This window comes from Perna viridis, chromosome 11 (genome assembly GCF_037379345.1).
Source record: "Perna viridis isolate PV_CMFRI_1.1 ecotype Kerala chromosome 11, ASM3737934v1, whole genome shotgun sequence".
NCBI classification, from domain to species: domain Eukaryota; kingdom Metazoa; phylum Mollusca; class Bivalvia; order Mytilida; family Mytilidae; genus Perna; species Perna viridis.
The window spans coordinates 21707552-21728140 of record NC_142455.1 but is presented as its reverse complement, the minus strand read 5'-3'; the positions used below and the strand labels follow the sequence as shown (position 1 = coordinate 21728140).

Sequence of the window (20589 nt, the reverse complement as noted above, 5' to 3'; positions counted from 1 at the left end):
GAACTTACCTGACACGTCTCTTTCCACGCTACAACTAGATATGGATATTGCTCGTTCAAAAAATGTCTGCATAAATTGATGTAATAACAATTATTGATTAAATACATGTTTAGTTATGGAACTCAAAATAAATTGTATTATAATTAAAACGTAATATAATGAGTTATTTTCCAGTGTTCCTCTTTCGTCTACCCAAGACGTGATATTTTATGAATAACTCTTCGGGTGTTCCTAGAAAAGCAGAGAATATTTTTTTTTATTCGTGTCCACATTGTTCATTTACTTTTGTTTCCTTGTACGTATTATTTTGGTCATCTTAGGGTCTTTGGTGTGCGTGTCTATTTTTTTCTGTTTAGTCATTGTCCCTTGATGTCCCACGAATATATTCGTTTGATTTTCGCTCCAATTTTAGTTCCCATGATTACTCTGTCAGCTTGTTTTCTCAGGCGTTAGATATATAAGAGTACTAGCTCACATAAAGCACACTGTTAAAGAACAAAAACTAAACTTAATTATTAAACAAACGATCAAATACAAACACAATCCAAACAAAACATAAACAATTTAACAAGAGAAATAAAAATACAAGAATACTTACTTGCATTTATTCTGATATACTAGTATATAATAAATGGATAATTAATTAGAAAGAATGAATAACCGAATATTTTCACGACTGCAGAAGAACGCCTAGATTTAGGCGTGTGCGGAACTTGTTTAGATGTTGAATATGACCAAGGATATAAATAAACATGAAATATGTACATAAAATACCATACAACAAAACAAAGGTTGCTTAAGAAACCCGACTTTCTAATGTGTAGTTAGACCTCACAGATGCAATAGAAAATCATGCAAAAATCCTATACTCAGACAAACTACTAGACGAATCAAGCCAACCAATCGTATATGTATCTTCTTTATGATTCACACCTAACCCATACCGCCTGATTAAATATTTAATTATTTCATACCCGCAGATCGACTGGATCGAGACCGATCCTAAAACCTTTACATTTCAAGACGCAATCATCGTGGCATCTGAGATTGTATTGTTTTATTGGCCTTAAATTTTGTCCCAGAAGGAAAACACCAACTTAACGATAAAATGAAGATCAATTAACTCATTTTTATTCAAAACGTGGAATTGTTAAGATCATATCGATCATTTTGTACTGGTTATTACACTACCATCCTCGACTATCTCTTTTATTTTTGTTATTCATGAGGATTAGTATAACGCTAGTAATAAAACCATTTACTTAACGCAAATATTTGAGAACCATGTTTAATAAAAAGCGATTATTCCAATAATATTCCAGACCATACAGATTTTTTTAAAACATGGTGGTTTTGGTACTGTCAAATTTGATATTAGCTTTACATTTGCCTTATTGGACTCTTTGCTTCACACCATTAAAGGAGAATTTATTCAAACATGACCGTCAGTGAATGTAATCAATACTATATATGGTCACCGGTCCAGAATTCTATGTCACAACCAGAATATAAAAGAATAATAACCCATGGGAAAAGGCGGAGATTTTAACGAGGATGCTCTATTTTAAGTACAATATCATTGTGCCTATATTTTCGAATTTCAAACTTTTTTAATCTATTTGTTTATCAACAGTTATGAAGATAGCAATTATTAATAACAGTTTCTATATACGACTAGTTTGCTTTATTCTGGCAGTCAACCAATTGAGTGGTGTTATTGTTTGGTGTAAGGAATGCACGATGCAGAATGCAACATCGGAACAGGCTAATCTGACGATTCTTAGTCCTAATCCTGTTTTTGTGTTGATGACCTTGATAACCTACCTTAAATGGACATCTGTATGTGTGATATATGATAACGGAACAGGTAAGAAATATAGTTTTTTTTTATTTAATTCGGCAATAAACTCTTTCTTTGTATTTTATTCAATAAAAAAAAACTAGAACCGCTATATATTGATTCATGGACAAGACCATTTCTATAAAAAAAAATACAATATTAACGATGTCCTATATATATGTAGATGCCCTGAAACAAAATCACAATTGATGTTTTTGTTTTTGTTTTCTTTTTTTCTGAAATGATGTTTGCAGTTAGAAGTGATTATCTAAACTTTAAAAACATACCGTGTGTCATAATAATAATAATAATGATAATGATATTATGATCTTTTTTGCAAGAGGGTAACAAGGTTTAACTTAGTATATACACTAATCTTCCCTGAGGCCCTCAAAGGAAACAAATACAAAAATTAAGAATGCTCAGGAATAGATAAGTTACCTTTGTAATGAGTAAGATTTATGATCAGATATATACTTTATCTTATTAGAGAGATACGATGAAGCTCAATTTCTTATAATTTTAAAAATTGGAACACATTTGTGATATATCATCATATTTTCAACTGTCAACTATTCAAGTTGTTCGAACAAGGGCACAGGTGGTACAAGAAAATCTGTATCATAGGAGGTCATTGCGGTGCATTGATGTCAAAGTCAAATTTTATCTAAGTACACATAGCTCTGTTCCTCATAGCCAAAGTCTAAAGTCATATTATTACTCATTATATGGCATTACGAAAACTGAACTTTATGTACAACGATTGCATAAAACGAACGAAATGCTAGATTTTAAACTATATCCGAGTTGATTAATATTTTACACAGGACGTTTACATCTCTTTCGAAAAAATGTTAAAATCTGCACAACGAATACAGATAAGTAGTTTATAATGACAGTATATGTAGTACCAATTTTGTAAGTAACTTCTTCTAAAATCAGCTTTTTTCCCCATCCATGACGGTACCATATGAGGCAGAAAGGTATAAGGTAATTTTTGCGTTTCTAATTTTGGCGGATGCTAAGTGATGCATTAAGTACTAAAGCCCCCCCCCCCCCAACAAACCACTCAACCCGCCCTGCCCTTCCAAAATAGACCGCAAAAATTCGCCACAATGAGCAATCCGCGATAATTACCTGCTATATACGGTATAATTAAATCACCTAAGTAACTGTTTGAAACCGGGTATAAGCAGGGGCGTAGCTAGGCCTGTTTTATTTGTACGCAAAATTACAGCGAGGGGTCTTGGGGGGGGGTCGCTCAAGGCCCCCAGTGAGTCATTGCATAAAACCTTTATTTCATCTTTAAAATGTGTGTTTTATTTCTGTTACTTTTTCCAAAAATACGCCACTGTGTATTTACGTATAGGCAGCTACGCCCCTGATAAGTGCACTTGTCTAATGATGTTGAAACCTGGTAAAAGTGCATTTTTCTAATGATGGAATGTACTTCGTTGTGTACCTGTATTAATCATATGAATAAACTGATTTCATTTTTACATGTGTGTATATTTGGTTATGTGCTTACAAGTTTAGATTTAGCTCCGGTTTGAAATGTAATAATCTGATGATGCTATTGTCACCCTACACGGCTGTTTGATCGTATGCATAAAATTGTTACATTGATTTTTAACCACAAATAATACAAATTATTTTTCTGCAAATATTCATTAACTTCCTTTGTTACTTAAGCATGCCTAATCTAAATTACGTTTTAGTACATTATCTTAAATCGGCAACCTGTCAACCGTCATTGCTTTGTTTTGATTGAACGTAGAGTGTGGATTTCCTCTATATTTCGATTAACATGTAATCGATACATACCTCTTGCTTTCCATGGATTTCGCGCAATGCATGTCATGCTATGTAATCATTTTCTAGTAATAAATTACTTCTCATTATCTATATTTGTTATTAACAAGTGAAAAACGTTTTGATCGTTTCAATTTTAATGACTGTAAATGGATGTACCTTTACAATGTTATTCGATGCACTCTGTAAGGAATATAGATATGTTTTTTTCCCACACGTTTTGTAATTATTTTTAACTTTGTTGTCAAGAATATGTAACGATTGATTTTCGGCATGATTTTAACTTTGACGTATACAATATCATATGGGTCGGGAAGATATCAAGTATCATGTATTTACTAGACTGTACTAAAAGAAAGTAACTTTTTATGACCCTATTAGTTAGAAAAAACCACCGTTTAGACAAACTTAATTGTGTCCATCTTTTCTAAATTTGCTTTAAATATTGATTGACACAAGATATATTTAGGTAAGCTTATGATGATTACATATTGTTGATAATTCAAATTGCCTGAGAAAGCACCATCCCACCACACACACACACACACACGTGCACATAAAATACGCAAACCAAAAAAATATACCAACAACAAATAAACAAAAACAATGCTTTAGAATGAAAAAGAATCTTACTCCGTCGTACATACAAATGTGTGTGTGTGTGTGTGTGTGTGTGTGTGTGTAAAATGATTATAATCATAAGATTAGTTTTTACTTCTTTGGCTCCTTTTATTGCTATTGTATGAATGTTTTTTTTTATTGAACTCTCATTTTCAAATACTTCGCTGAAATAAGCAAAGTTTTGGATGTGTCTAACGACCGGAAATAAATAGTTATAATTTAACGGGTTGATAACCCATATCATGCATAACGTGCACAATTCCTGTATTTGGCCTTTGGTGTTACTCTCCGGTACTTCCGATGTCGACTGCGCAATTTATGACAGAAACGAAAAAAACTTGACTAGTAGAAAGACCAAGAGTGATTTAAAGACCAGGAGTGATTTAAAATCTTACGGAATGGTTTGTACAACACACAATGAACGATGCTATATTTAGAGGAGATTTTTTTTTTGACTTATTTGGTCAATATATAGCCAGGTTATTCAGTTCGTATTAAAATGTTGTGTAAAAAGAAAATGTGATTAGTATGGATACAAATGCAGAAAATGCAGATGACTTTCCGTAAGACAACATTCTTGAAATCATTGATCTAGATGTGACTCAACAGTATGAATTTGTTGAGCCCAACAATCGAACAATAATGATGAAGGAACTGTTAACGCAAACTCTCCATGTTCAAACATGCTTCGATTAGAAATTTTACTTTCAATTTACATGGTAGTGCCGTAACTCTAACCAGCAATGATTACGGTAGGAACAGAGTTATCTTGCTTCAAGATTGAAGTCATCACTACAGAAGTTTTATGGTCGTCATTATGAACTGGTAGATCGTTACGGTGTATCCATCTGCGCCATGAAAACTGATTTGTTCAACGTGTCATAGTTTTCCTTTCCTCTTTCGTCTAACTCGGCAGGTGTTTCTAGAAAAACAGAGGACGCTTACCGCACCGGTGCACCCGGTCCATGCTCCCAGTTTTTGATGGAGTCCAAGTTGCTAATTTGCTTTTGTTGCTTTTCATCTGTGATTTTAGTTACTTTGTGTTCTTTGTTATGTATGTCTGTTTTCCATGTCTGGTCTTTGTCCCTGGATTACATTCTTTTAATTACCGCTAAAACATTGGTCCTCGTGATTACTCTTGCAATTAAAAACTATTTTTTGTAAGCAAAATCATGTTGTTACATATTGAATTTCGATATTTGTTTACATAATATTGAAAAACATTTATACATATCATTTTTAAAACTGCATATAAAAGTATGTTCATGGTTTTGTCGGAAGAATTCGATAAAGCTATTAATACATTGCCTTTTCCATGAGGGCCCAGGTATTATTCCGCGACCCTTATCGGGATGTTATACGGGCCGATATTGAATAGGCCACGTATCAATCTCTAATTATAAATTGTGTAACTCCTTTCCAGAATTATGTGCGCATAAGATGTTTGAGCTATAGTTTGTATTCACTTTTGTAGATGAAAATGCTTTGGAGCTTGTTCATCAATTATCCGAGAAGAATATTTTTTTTGTGATGTACCACATGTCGGAAGTGACGGCATCAAATATAGATGCATTAGCTAGTACCAAACTGAAGAACAAATTAGATCAGATCAAATTTACGTTCCTCTGTAGCCAATTCAAAGGATCTTGCAAATCATTTCTAGAAAAGGTAATAGCAAAAGCATTCTATGCATAACACAAAGGTGTATCTGATTTCCTCTAACCTAGAAATTTGATGAATACTGCAAAAATATCGTATCTTGATAAATATTCAAAAATTCTATTCCTTTTACAAATTGCTCATATCGCTATCATACCCGATACATTCATGGCATTTTAATAATATATTTTCCGTTTAAATAGATTGAAAAACATTACCATAGAATAAATAGAAAGCATTGATGATTACTGATTCATGTTGACCTTGTCTTTGTTTATGCCTTGTAACACAAACATTCTGAAAGCTCTCTGTCGAAGAAACATGTATCATGCGTGATGAAATCTAATAATGATATATATATATATATAAGGGTCTGAGAAATTCCCAACCATGTTAGAACTGTCAAATTTGCGATGCAAATTTTTGGTCGTTCCCTCCGCGGGACTCGAACTCGTACTGCTGTGACATCTATGGCAACATCGCCTGCACTAAGTCCAGCGCCCTAGACCACTCGGCCAGCTAGGCTATATAAAAATATAGCTTTCGCTGGCCGGGTGATTCCTCCTCGTAGGATTAATCTAGGGCTGTAACTTAGTACACGATGTATGGTGGTACGGGACAGTTCATTTTGATGTTAATATGTAGGATAGAGGATCAAATTAATGATGCATGTCACAACAAATCAATATTATACAACGTCTCAGAATGTATATTTTTATATAGCTTAGCTGGCCGAGTGGTCTAGGGCGCTGGACTTTGTGCGGGGGTGTTGCCATAAATGTCACAGCAGTACGAGTTCGAGTCCCGCGGAGGGAACGACCAAAAATTTGCATCGCAAATTTGACAGTTCTAACATCGTTGGGAATTTTTCAGACCTTTCTATATATATATATGGTATTTTAGCTGAAGTTAGTGTTAATTGCCAATCTTTTAAGGCCGACCATTTTTTATTTTAAATAGACAATAAAATGTCCATCAACGGCATTTGTTTAAGGATAGTATAAAAGCCCTTTTAACAGGTATTTAGGTAGAACTTCAAAACAGGTGATTGATAATTGTATTTAATTATCAACATTGTCATGTCTGTAACCATGGCTACATGACGAGATGAATGACCAGGAAAATATTTTCCTCATGTATGATGATAATTAATTTGAGGTAAATGACAAAGATACGTATAGAACGATGACCGGGAATATGAGACCATATCCCCTGTGAAAATCCCGAATAATGTATATGTTCTATTGGAGAAGAGAGTCTTCCAATTTGTTTTAGCAATGTTTATACAAATCAGCAAAAGCAATCGACGTCAATTATGCACTTCGCTTGTGACGTTGCACAAGACGATAACAAGTTGTAGGAAAACGATTAGTTTTCTTGAATTTCATCTAATCTTTTTCGGAAGGACGTTGACTTAACACATAATTTGTATAGTTTGATACTTATTTTATCTGCATTTCAAAACAAACAATAAGTTCTCTTCCATATCCCGGAGCTACCTAGGGGATAAGGTCTCATATCCAATGTCAAGCTGACCAATCAAATTTCAGGTTTACAGGTCATATATCATTCCAGTAGAATATAGCGGCCGAGTGGTCTATGGCGCTGGACTTTGTGCCCTAGACCACTCGGCTAGCTAGGCTATATAAAATATAGCTTTTGTTGGCCTCCTCGTAGGATTAATTTAGGGCTGTAACTTAGTACACGATATATGGTAGTACGGGACAGTTCATTTAGATGTTTGGTGGTCTATGGCGCTGGACTGTGTGCAGGCGGTGTTCCCCGCGGAGGGAACGACCAAAAAATTGCATCGCAAATTTGACAGTTCTAACATCGTTGGAAATTTTTCAGACCTTTCTATACGTTTACATATCTCCCCTGTATCAAGTTGATCCGATGGAGCAGTGTAGCGAATATATACATAAAAAAATATATATAAAATTTATGTATTACACATGTCATTATAATAAACTATTCATGTATTTTTGACAATGTATTTGCATGTAACCAGCCATTTGACTTCGATAGGAGGAGTGTATGGCGGAATTCCTTATTGCATTCCTCACGGTGGATCGTATCATTACTGGACTCGAAGAATCCATTTGATGTACAGAGAAATTCTAGCATTCTGTTCGATAATATTGCGGTTATACATAAACGAGACCAGACAATGGTAAGATGTAATATATCATGACAAAATGTATTGCATTGAAATTGCCCATGTGTATTGATATCTATTTTCTTATTATTGTAAGGATTATACCATGGGTTTGCCGTACCTTTCTAGTTTTTTTTTATAAATATTTGAGCATTTAAAAGTATTGATTCATTTATGACTTGAGTATCTTAAACTGAACTGTACGTTGCACTTTGGGATGTTTGTGTTAAATCATTTTATCTTATGTGCGTGTATTAAGTATTCATATGTATATTTGGTTTAATGCCAGTAAGTTCTAATTTGTTTTGTCTCCTTTAGAATCATTATGACCATAATGATGACAAAGTTACCAAGGAAACCATAATTTCTACACTTCTATGGGGTGTTGAACGAACCAGAGTCTTACTTACCGTTGGAATGGTTATTAAAAATGGCACGATTAGAATAGAGTCAGACATTTTTCCAAACATCAAATTAGGTTTCAATGGTCGGAAGTTTATGATTGGCTCACTACCGGTACGTTTGTGTCATTACCTTCCCTTAAAATTAGAATGATTTTTTTTGGTTTTAGGTTCTGTATCATCAAGTAGTTGATAAATCCTTAAGTTAAACAATATGTTATACGATTTGACAGATTTATTTTTTACGCACGCCATTCGCTCTATTCGATCCAACTGTTTTTGAAGTAAATGTTTTCTTATTTGATTTTTACATTCATTCAGAAGTTATGGTTTTTATATTTGTTTTCGTGTTTTTTGAGTGGAAGAGAAAACAAGTCTCAGTTATTTGCCCTGTATACAAATGTAACAGTCATTATCTGAACAAAACTGTCAGATTAAATTTGTCTTTCGATAGTCGCTATTTTACCACTTTCATTTAGTTTGAATGATGCGTGTGATAAAAATCAGATTAGTTACATTATGTGATACTTATTTCTTGATGAAACATATGCTTTAAATGGTTTAACTATTTTTTTAAAAGATTCATCTAATCAGGATGAGTTTTTCAGTGTTGTTTTCTCCTTTTACTTTATCTCTTAAAATATTTGTATCTTGTTTTCTGCTCTGAACTAAAGGACGTTTTAGCTCACATGTCAACGTTAAGCTATAGGATGTATCAGTATGAACGTCAACGATAAACTGTAGGATGTTTCAATCTACACGTCAACGTTGAAACAATGCTTTAAATCCTTCTATGAAGATAATAACTATATCCTTTTTGACAAAGTGAGAGAACAAATGGAAAACAACAAAAGAAAAATCAAAAACAAAAACAAACCAAAAAATAATAAAAAATAAAATAATAAAACAAAACAAACAAACAAACAAACAAGTCGTCATTGAATAGTAGATTTACCCTCGATGACTATCATATACCTTAAACACCTACCAACAAAATTATGTTCTTTACTTTATCCCAGATTAGCACCGTGTTTGATGAAAGTCAAGCTATGTTGAATTCATTTGTTCATTTTTTCGCTTGTAACCGGACCTCTCATGTATGCATGGCTCCACAGTGTCTGTAACGACATATCCAGAATTTCAAAATACAAGAGGCTAATGAAGTTAACTTTTTTTTGTAGTGGCATCCATTCACTATATTTAATAAGAAGACAAAACAGTATACAGGGTTTATGATTGATATGCTTCATGAAATTTCACATGCACTGAATTTCACGTTAGTTTTAATTCTTTTTTTTTCTAGACTAATTTGGAAGTATTTATCAATTATATCACTTTCATGGTACAAAAACATTAACGCATACTACAAAGAAAGCATTACAAAAATATTTGTATTTTGTAATGGTCACATTTGCCTGGCGATTTGAAATCTCAAATGGACTGAATTTCACGATAGTTTTAATTCTTTTTTTCTAGACTAATTTAGAACTATTATCAATTATATCGCTTTCATGGTATAAAAACTGTGCCAAAGGTATATTTGTACGTCATCACATTAACGCATACAACAAAGGAAGCATTGCCGAAATATTTGTATTTGTATTTTAGAAAAAAAAAACAAACAAAAAACTAGCTTTGAACCAAAAACTAACCCCCCCCCCAAAAAAAAAAAAAAAAAACAAAAAAAAAAAAAAAACACACACACACACACAAAGAAAATTTGATAAAGTAGAATAATTATAAATTTTATTTTATAATATTTTGTTGCCTTGACTTGGAATGCAATAAATTTATCTTCGTTTCCCCAGATATGAAATTAGGGATTCAGTTGACGGCAAATGGGGAGCTGCGGTGGACGAAGAAACAAACACATGGAATGGTTTGATTGGAGAACTACAGAGACGAGTAATATATACTGAATATTACATGTCAAAATCTGTATCGCATGCTCTATCAACCCGAGACTTATATATCACCCAAAGGGCCAACAGCCCGCGGGGTGATATAGATCGACGGTTGATACAGCATGCGATACAGATTTTGACATTTAATGTTCATTATATCATGTATATTTTAAACATACATCAAATATGGCCGGTAAAGGGGTGTGATAAAGGGTATGCAATATAGGTCTAGGGGTACTTATAATGCATATACAAAAAAGTTATACTTCAATCTAAATATATGATATAACATTATATATTCATTTTAATATTTTCATTTGTACACATTAACATTTTATTTTCATATTTATCGAGACAGGGTGTATATGTTTCTACATGCTTTTTGAATTTATTACATATCTATGAACATGGATATATGAATTGTTTATGAACAAATACTTTTTTTTTTATTTTGTGTGAAAATTATCACAACACGCTTACATTGTATCTCATGGGATTATCGGCTTTGTAAATGATCTTTCATGTGTCGATGAAATACATTTCCTGCTATTTATAAATGCTACGACCACAATTACAGGAAATAAAATAAGAATAACTGAATTGTTTTTTTTTTGCCATTTCTGACCCTTTGGTACAGATGAAATAATAGAAGAGAAATATGTGAAATATATTTATAAGATTTGTATGTTTCATTTTTGATATGTCATCGGCGTATCAAAGCGTTGAGGGGAGCACATTTTTACTAAAGAGCCCGTCCATAATGTGCGACCATGAAATATCAATAATGAAACATTTAATCCGTATTTAAATAAGCAAAGAAATAACGGGAGGGAATTGTGACTCAAAATGACAAACTGGTTATTTACCACATTAGTTCTAGTCTGTCTACCGCATTTGAAAGTAAGTAAGGTTTTGATAGCTTTGTCTCAATCTTGATCCAGCTTATATTTTAGGATCCAATGGACTTGTCTTCTGAATATTTTCGCATAAGTTATTCTAGTAAATTATTTTGTAAAGGACCTATTTCTGACGTGTAAGTTTACTAGAGTATGTATTTTTATTTACCACAGTTTGAAACGGTTGTACAGACGACACATACATATTAACATATATGTTTTATTGGTACAGGACATAGATTTGGTGTTTGCTCCAATAACAATTAATCCTTACCGAGAGACAGTAATGGACTTTTCCCATCCATTCTTTTATGAGTTTTCTGCAATAATGTTAAAGAAACCAAGTATCAGTGATTCCAGATGGACAACCCTAACGAATATTTTCCGGCCGAAAGTATTAATGTATACTGGTATTTCGCTGTGTGTTGTATCCATTCTCTTGTTTGTATTTGAAAAGTACAGTCCATACTACAGTAGACAAAAACGAGCCGACGGATTGCATCATTTCTCCGATTCATTCTGGTACATGTATGGAGCACTCCTCACACAAGGTACACAATTCTTTTTACACGGCATAAACTTATTGATTATTCTGAATGTATCATTGGTTGTGTTATCTCAGTTGACAAGTTATCAACCTTGAAGTTAGAATTCTCTGACTGTGAATTATTTCATATATTGTTTATCTGTTTGCAGTATTACAAATTTTAAAATCCCGACAAAACTGAGGATTCTTTTCTTGTTTTATGTACATGATATAACCTCTTGTGATAGAATTGCCTTCTTATTTCGATAGTTTTAAATTTGAGTACTTCTTGTTCGTATACAATTAACTCTTGGATTTAGATCTTATTATGTATTTGATTCTAATGATGATGATGAGAGGTTGTTCCTTGAAAAACGTGTACATAATATTGCAATATTAATATAATTGGCATTTTCGTAAATTCTAACTCGACAAAAAGGTACATTGTAAGAATTGATAAAAAAAAGCATAAAACAATGTCAGCTTACTTTTGTATTTAATCAATGGTAAGGAGGATATAGTTTTACTATTTTTTACGGATAAACAGTATGACGGTATTTTTTTTTTTGTAGTGAATTAAAACTAATTAAAATAAGTAATGCATTGCTTCACTATTCCTATATCTGCAAAAAAAACATGTAGAAATTTATCATTTACAAAAACATGTTGTATAAGGTAAAATTCTAAAAGGCAAATTCTAAATGTGACATGATATATAGTTGTTGATAAAAACCTTTTAGGCTCGTCATGCTAGGACCATTGTGAACACTTTAAATAACCGGATTAATTGGGACAAAACCTCAAGCAGGGAATCAGCATATATTTTTATCTAAAATGTTTCAAATCCAATGGACAAACAAAGTATAATCAGGAAACATTAGTTTGAAATTTGTTTTATGGTAAAATCAATAATCAATAATCAACTGAAAATGGTTTAATCAAACTTTTCTGCCATTTGTAACTTAATGTAAATAAGTATTTCAATACTACAATGGATCCATGTGACTGCTGTGCTTTCCTTTGATCCATGTTATTCAAATAGTTTTATACCTAGCTCCTCTGGACATGCTCAGTTATGTCATCAGGCTAGTAGTCTGAATACGAATCAGCTTCAATTTATCCTGATTTATTTTATTGCATAATGTCGTCCCTTGTCACACATAAACTTAGAACGACTAGCACGTTTTTTGTTTGTATTGATACAGTGGCCTATATAGCATTACATAAAGACCTATGGCGTATCAAAGTCTGGTTGATGTGTATCTATGAGGTATCCAATCACTAATGTTGCCTGAATATCAGATCATAGCTTGGCTAAAAAAACTGAGGCCTTGTCATTTTTGTAGATTTAACACCCTGAGGTACATGAATGGAGATCTTCCATTTTCCGGTGAAAGTAGCATGTGACCCTAGAGCGGTCAATTTATTTCACCGTTTTCGTTGTTTTCTTCTTCACGTTTACACATATTTACATAATGCAATGGATTTAAACATCAGTTTATACTTTTATTTCACATTTAAAAAAATAAACAGATCACTCTTCATTTATATATCATTACTGAAATCAGATCGATCGCCGGTCATCGGTTATCGATCCGTCAGCGATCAAATATTAGACAAAAGGTACTCACCTAGGTATTTCTTTGTTTGATGTTTTATTTTCTTTGTACCACCTACCTTATTGTTTGGCTGCAACTAAAAAAATATTTTAAAGCTAAAATACTTAATTAAAAACGCTCATGTTTTGGTTTTAATTCTGTTGTCCTTTGTTTTGTTTCAATTATCTGTTATTTGCGACTGATGATTCTTTTTAAACAGACAAATATCTTGAGCTATTAAGGAGGTAAACCTAGGGTAAGGGACACAACTCTTAAAAATCATTGGAACGTTTGTATTCAGCATTTTACATCAATCTTATGTAAGCATCTTATTGTCTTGGATTCATTCTATTCTGCTTCAAACGAAAGCTTGAGAGGCTTTGCTGAAATTGAATATAATGCAAACATATCATTGATTTCATGAGCTATGACCCTAGGTCTACCTACTTAAATTGTACTTGTTGTTATATTTGACAGGTGGTGAACATATGGCCGAGGCAATATCTGGAAGAACAATTCTAACATCTTGGTGGTTATTTTGTATTATTTTGGCTGCTACTTACAGTGGTAACTTTGTAGCATTTCTGACTGTTGATAAAGAAAAACTACCTTTCACTAATATTGAAGAGCTTGTAAGGCAAAGCGACTATACATTTGGAACTTTAGGAGAATCAGTGTATGAGACAATTCTTAAGGTAGATATATAACTGTAAAAAAACATAGTTTTATGATAAATCCTAACATAATATAGATATTGATTGTATACTAATAAAATTAATGTTTGTTTGATATTCATAAACTTAATATTACAGGTTCTGTATAAGAACGCATTTCATCTTTGACAGCTGCGCTCGCCGTATATTCCTTAAAACAACAGACATCCGTTTTACCTTTTTTTCTTATATTTATTAACCAAAGTTTAAACTCATTCTTTTTGGTTCATAGTCTCGATAATATGGTATTATTATGTAGTGATTTTCATATTGGCTGAGTTGTAGGTCCAATGCTTGTAATGTTGGCCTGAGGCAATGTCGAAGGCCAATATGACGAGCCACGGACCTTTAACCTAGCCAATATTGCCTCAGGCCAATATAACAAGCCTTGGACCCACAACTCAGCCAATATGAAAATACTACGTAATGAAACCTTTATTAATTGACCACTTGTTTTATCTTTTATTTTGTGTAGACTAGCCTAAAGTGCCTATACTTAAATCATTTTGAAAAAAAAGTATGTACATTCATATGATTACCTCGACGTGACTTACCTTGAACTTATGTCGTCATAAATTTTATAACCCCCAAAGCCACCCTTATGGTCTGCAGATTTTATTTCTTGCAACTAATAAAGGGGGGTGAAATGAACGGTCAGTCACTTGCATTAAAATGTGTGGTTTCCTCATCCGATGATGCTAAGATTATAGTTTATCGTTTCTTTTACTTCCTTGGACTTCACACAATTTCATCCGCATAACATATTCAAACAGTTTGTATTGAAAATTGTGTACAATAATGTAGTTTTCATCTAGTTTTACTTCTGCTACACCTTGGGAAACTATCTATATATAGTTATCGTGATGTTCGATGGTACTAGAGGTACTCGAATATGCTAATATTGGGCTTGTAAATTTCGGGCAAATAGGAAACAAATCTGTAGATACTCGTTATGAAATTAGTAGTTTTATCAGTATTTAATTAAATATATTGTAGTTCATTCAAAAATGTAGTATTATAAATACTAATGTCATTTACAACTTTATTTATCATACTGTATTATTTTCTACCTGAAAACAGACTTACATAAAAACATCGGTCATTACGTACGTATATAATGCTTATTTTGTATGTGTAATTTCATTTCCTGATATATCAAAATTGTTAATTGTATTGAATTTTGTTAATACATTATACACTGTGTAATTATAGCATACGCTGTAAATGATTACACATTTTTGTAGTATTATGCATAATTATTCCTTTATTCCTTTTTATTGTATAATTACTTGTATTTTAGACTTCAGACTTGCCAGAGCGGATTGAATTTTGGAATAAAATTGTAGAATTGAACAAAACAGATCACTCTGTCTTAAGTGATAATGTAAATGATCACGTACAGAAAATATTGAATTCAGAGTTTTATGCCTTCATTGGAGACAAAACAGGGATTGATAAAGCACTATTGGCCAACTGTGAGCTGACAACGGCTGCATCCGATCTTTTACCACTGCAGTATGGCATTGGTCTACCCAATCATTCACCGTTTGGGCAGCTTTTTTCAGAGGAGTAAGTAATACATTCCTTCTTTTTTGTCGTGACCTAAAGTAAGGGTCAATTATGTGTTGGGTTATAGTTTGGCAAAAACAAAATCTGATGATATTGGTGAAGTATTATTTTACCACTTAATAAATTACTTTGAGATAAATACTGTAATCTGATAGGTTAAAATAATTTCATTATATCTCAATAGATAAAAATATTGACACGCCCCTATTCAGTTAAATTCAGAGCTACCTTTCTCGTGTTTAAACATAAAAATATGTTTTAAAATTAATTTATAAAAATTGGCTATGATAAAAATTTTGTCTATTGAAAAATAGCATAAATTTTCCATGTGCATATTGTTTATTGTGCGAAGTGCAATGAACAAAATATGCACATGGGAAATTTATGTGATTTTTCAATAGACTCGAAATTATAAAGAAGCACCCTTTACCTGAATATAAAACCATATAAAGTTTTTAGAAATTTGAAGACATTTTTATCATTAAGAAAGAGCACACTTTAAAATTTAAATTCCAAATGACGGGGGAATTTAGTTTTAGACTAAACAAATGTCACATTACTGGTGTGGAGTCATCTTTCTTACAGTTGAATCAATTATTCGAATTATTTTATTATATAGACCGTAATTAGTATAGTTTCTGTTTAAAAAAACATGCATTCATGCATTATGCATATCTATATGAAGTAAAAGTCGTTTAACATAAAACAAAATAATTAAATGATGAGCTATGAGGACCGGAAATTTAAACAAAATAATATGTTATAATTAAAAATGATTATCTCTTTTCGACATCTAGTCCACCGGGACAATGAAAACAGGAGGGTATAAGAGTATAGCTGATTTTTCCCAATGAATTGTTCTTTAGTCCTCATTTAAATGTTACTAATTAGAATTTGATTCATTGTCGGCAAGCAAATACGTGACACTTTATGAAAATTTAATGTACTACAAAAACATATACAAACAATGTGAAGTTAACTTTGACTGGGAGCATTATTCCACATAATAGTTTAAATCGCAATTAACATTCTAACGTGTTTATCAACATATTTCTACAATATATCTTGCTAACACACGAAGCCCATGTAGAACAATATAAATCTAATGTCATGTCTTCCCTCAGTCTTCTTTGAGCGACCAAACTATAAATTTTTAAACACCAGAGTATACATAGTCGTCGTAAGACGAAAAATTTTCGTATATGATCTCAGTGCGGATTTAACCTTATAAATGTCAGGTGTGATTGATAATCAAGTTGTTTTTGTAATATTCATTAGTTTCGTCAACTATTTATAAACCATTGCTTTTAAGTACGTTCACTATCGATAAAGAAGTTCGGCTGTATTGATTCGCTTTTTATATTCCATTAAGTAGCCCAGATATAGTATGAAAAACTAAATAGCTTTGTAGAAAAGCAGAGGACAATTACTCTAACACTGCGACTTAGTCATAATATAAAATATTCAACTGGACTTTGATGTTCATTAAATTATATTTGTCAATTTGTTCCGTATCTGTTCGTCGTATCTATGTTTTGTTGCGCTCCCCTAAATTACTTCATTTTGATGTTGAATAAAACATGGACCACTCGTCCAGCTTGGTTATATAAAAATATAGCTTTCGCTGGCCGGGACATTTCTCACCGTAGGATTAATCAAGGGCTGTAACTTAGTACATGATGTATGGTAGTACGGAACAGCTCATCTAGGTGTTATTATGTAGGATAAAAAATCAAGTTAACGATACATGTCACAACAAATCAATATCATACAAACGTTTCAAAATATATAAAAGGAAATATTTCTTAATTCACGCATATATCTTTATATCAAGTGTCATAGCTCTGTTACCGTGGATATATTACTTTTGTTGTCGAAGCCTTTGAGAGCTTACTTGGAGATGTGTTTACTCTTTTTGAAGACCTTTTAGTTGTGTCTATAACAATTTACTATTTTTGAAGGGTTATACGATGGTGCATATGTTCCTTTTTCTAATGTTGATAGTGATCATAAAACAAATCTGCTTTGGAACAAACAGAAAATACTACCCGACTACTTTAAACCAACAGGAATCAATGTTTTAATCGGATATGTAATATCAAGATACATTCTATAGTTACAATACATATATTATACTTTTTAAGGATTGTTGTGATCCTTGAGAGTGGACTTATACCATTGTGGAAAAGACGGTACCTGCCAGAGTCGGCAAAATGTCAGACATCCAACAAAGCTAATCAGGTGACCATATATGATATACAGCTTGCATTTTACTTGATCGGTATAGGGATAGGACTTGCAGGGATTTTACTATTCTGTGAATTCATCAAGAGGAAACTTCAGCGATGTTCTAGTCATCAATACAACGGGACAGATAGACCTAGAGGGGAAGACGGCGTTACAGTGAAAAATGTATCTTGCATATCACCAGAAGTGTCAAGAACAGAGAGAAGTGATCTTCCTTTTAACGCAAATGACAGAAATAATCATGATAAAGAGGTTTCCTTCTTTAATATGTCACTTGTATCACCTGTTAGTCGGGTAGTAGAGCGCCAGCTTAGACAAAGTGACAAAGGCAGAAATCAATCAATCAGTCAAAGGACTAGAAATATACTTGATGTTATTTAAAGAAGATATGTTTTTGTCTAAAAATCATAACGAAGTAGTATTTTTCCATTACAGTCAGTACTCAGGAGTAAAACAGTTTTTTTTTTACATATCAAATGGTTTTGAAATTTATGTAAACTTTGATAAAACATTATGTACAGTTTTAGTTGTATACCATTCCTCGTGTTAAAATTGAATATCAAGAGTTGAAATGCCATTGAAAACAAAATCCCTACTTTTTTCATAGTTGTCTCGCTTTTCCCTGGGAAGGCCACAAGATTAATCATTTTAAATTCATCCTTTGCAACAACTGAAGTATAATTCTTTATGAAATACGATTCGATCTAAATCCATGTCACATTAAAATAAATATAATAGAACAACAAAGAACTTAAATCTAAATTAAAGAAAACAAGGTAAATACAAACATCGCAATCATATTGCAAATTACGATATCCTGTACAAGTGTTGTAAGGAGTAGCCTCTCATTAGCATCTTTAAAATCAAATGCATAGGAAGATCCAAATCCAAAAATGAATTGTAAACAAGAAGCGTTCAAGATTAGATATTGAAATATTTCAAATCATGTCTCGGTACTATTAATTCCCGGATTGGAAGTTATTATATTTAGTGATATTGTGTCCTTCCTTCAGTCTGCAAACTTTTTGTATATTCTTCCGTTCCGCAAAGGAGCACAGATCTTATTTGAGCAATTTGGAAGTAATCTTGACAATTTTATTTTGGAAAATGCAGGAATCCCCAAAACCCATTGGAAAATAATGAAAATGCTACTGACTTCAGGTAAAGGTACTAATAACATACCCCCATTACAAAATATAATAAAGATCTCAATTTATAAATTCAGATGAAGAGAAATGTACGCTTCTGAATACATATTTTTGTTCTATTTCAAAATTGGATGACAAAAATCATCCGTTGACAGCCAGACTTTTTCAGTAGAACAAATAAAAATATTTTTGATATCAGGATTGAAGAGCAAGACATTATTGATATTATTCAAATTCTAAAACCGAATATAGCATCGGATCCCGATTTCGTTATCCACAAAATGCTTTAACTGTGTCCTGAAAAAAATGCCATCCCAATGGAAATCATTTTTAAAAATTCATTGGAGCTTTGCAAATTACCATCTAGCTGGAAGATGGCTAATGTGGTAGCAATCTTTAAAAAGGGTGATTCCTCTATACCGTCTAACTAAAGGCCTATTTCATTGATTAGCTGTGTTTGCAAAGAATGGAAAGGATTGTGTTTAAAAATATTCATAACCATCTTCATAATAAAAAGTTAATTTATAGCTATAGGTCTGGGTTAAAACCAAAACGTTCCACCGTTCACCATTGTTAGAAATATATAACTGCATTCTAAATTCTTTTTAGAAAAAAAGATATTAACTGCTTTGTTTCCTGTGATTTTTCAAAAGCTTTCGACAAAGTATGGCACAGAAGATTTATGAATAAACTAAAATCTGATGGAATTCGAAGAGATATTCTGAAATGGTTACAAAGTTATCGGAGTGATAGGGTAAAAAGGTCGTTCTAAATTCATCAGCCTCGTCAGAAAGTAGGTGATCAAGTGTGCCTCAAGGTTCATTACTTGGACATATCTTATTGGTTGTTTTCATTAACGATGTAGCTGAAACTATTTCATTTTAATGTACACATTTTTGCAGATGATACATCGCAATAGTAAGCAAATAACAACGGTCATTAATCGTGATTTAAATGAGTTGGATGAATTGGCAAAAACTAGGCTCATGACTTTTGATAAAAAAAAATACTGGGATTATGTTATTCTCAAATATCGAAGAACCGATGTTAAATCTTTCTCTAAATGGAGTTGAAATTCCATTAAAAAATCATCATAAACACCTAGGTATTACATTTACTAGTGATGCAAATTGGTCCACGCATATTTAAAATATAATGGCTAGTGCAAGAAACATCTTAATGTATTACGAATTGCAAAATTTTCGAATAAATCGGAACATTTTAGAAAAAGAAACTATATTTATCTTATATTTGGCCATTGTTAGAATATGCCCCTGAAGTATGGGACAACTGTAATGCTTCGTTCATTGGGAAATTAGAGTAAATCCAAACGGAGGCGGCAAGAATTGTAACTGGATTACCGGTGTTTACAAAAATTGAAAGCATCTATAAAGAAGTAAATTGGGAGACACTAAAAGAACGTCGAAAACGCAGAAAATTATAAATGCTCTATAATATCGAACAAAACATGCCCCGGAATATTTGTGTAATCTTGTT

At 32.4% G+C, this 20589-nt stretch overlaps 1 protein-coding gene across 1 annotated transcript; it reads left to right on the top strand.

Annotated features, from left to right (window-relative positions):
* The first annotated feature begins 1160 nt into the window (after positions 1-1160).
* LOC148603343 (glutamate receptor U1-like) lies at positions 1161-20253 on the top strand. Its single transcript, XM_088553182.1, has 10 exons — positions 1161-1867; positions 5748-5941; positions 7944-8105; positions 8409-8606; positions 9673-9767; positions 10300-10396; positions 11524-11842; positions 13893-14110; positions 15429-15697; positions 17842-20253. The coding sequence occupies exons 1-10, from the start codon at positions 1636-1638 to the stop codon at positions 18323-18325; spliced, it is 2268 nt and encodes a 755-aa protein (XP_088409308.1). The 5' UTR covers positions 1161-1635; the 3' UTR covers positions 18326-20253.
* The last annotated feature ends 336 nt before the right edge of the window (positions 20254-20589 follow it).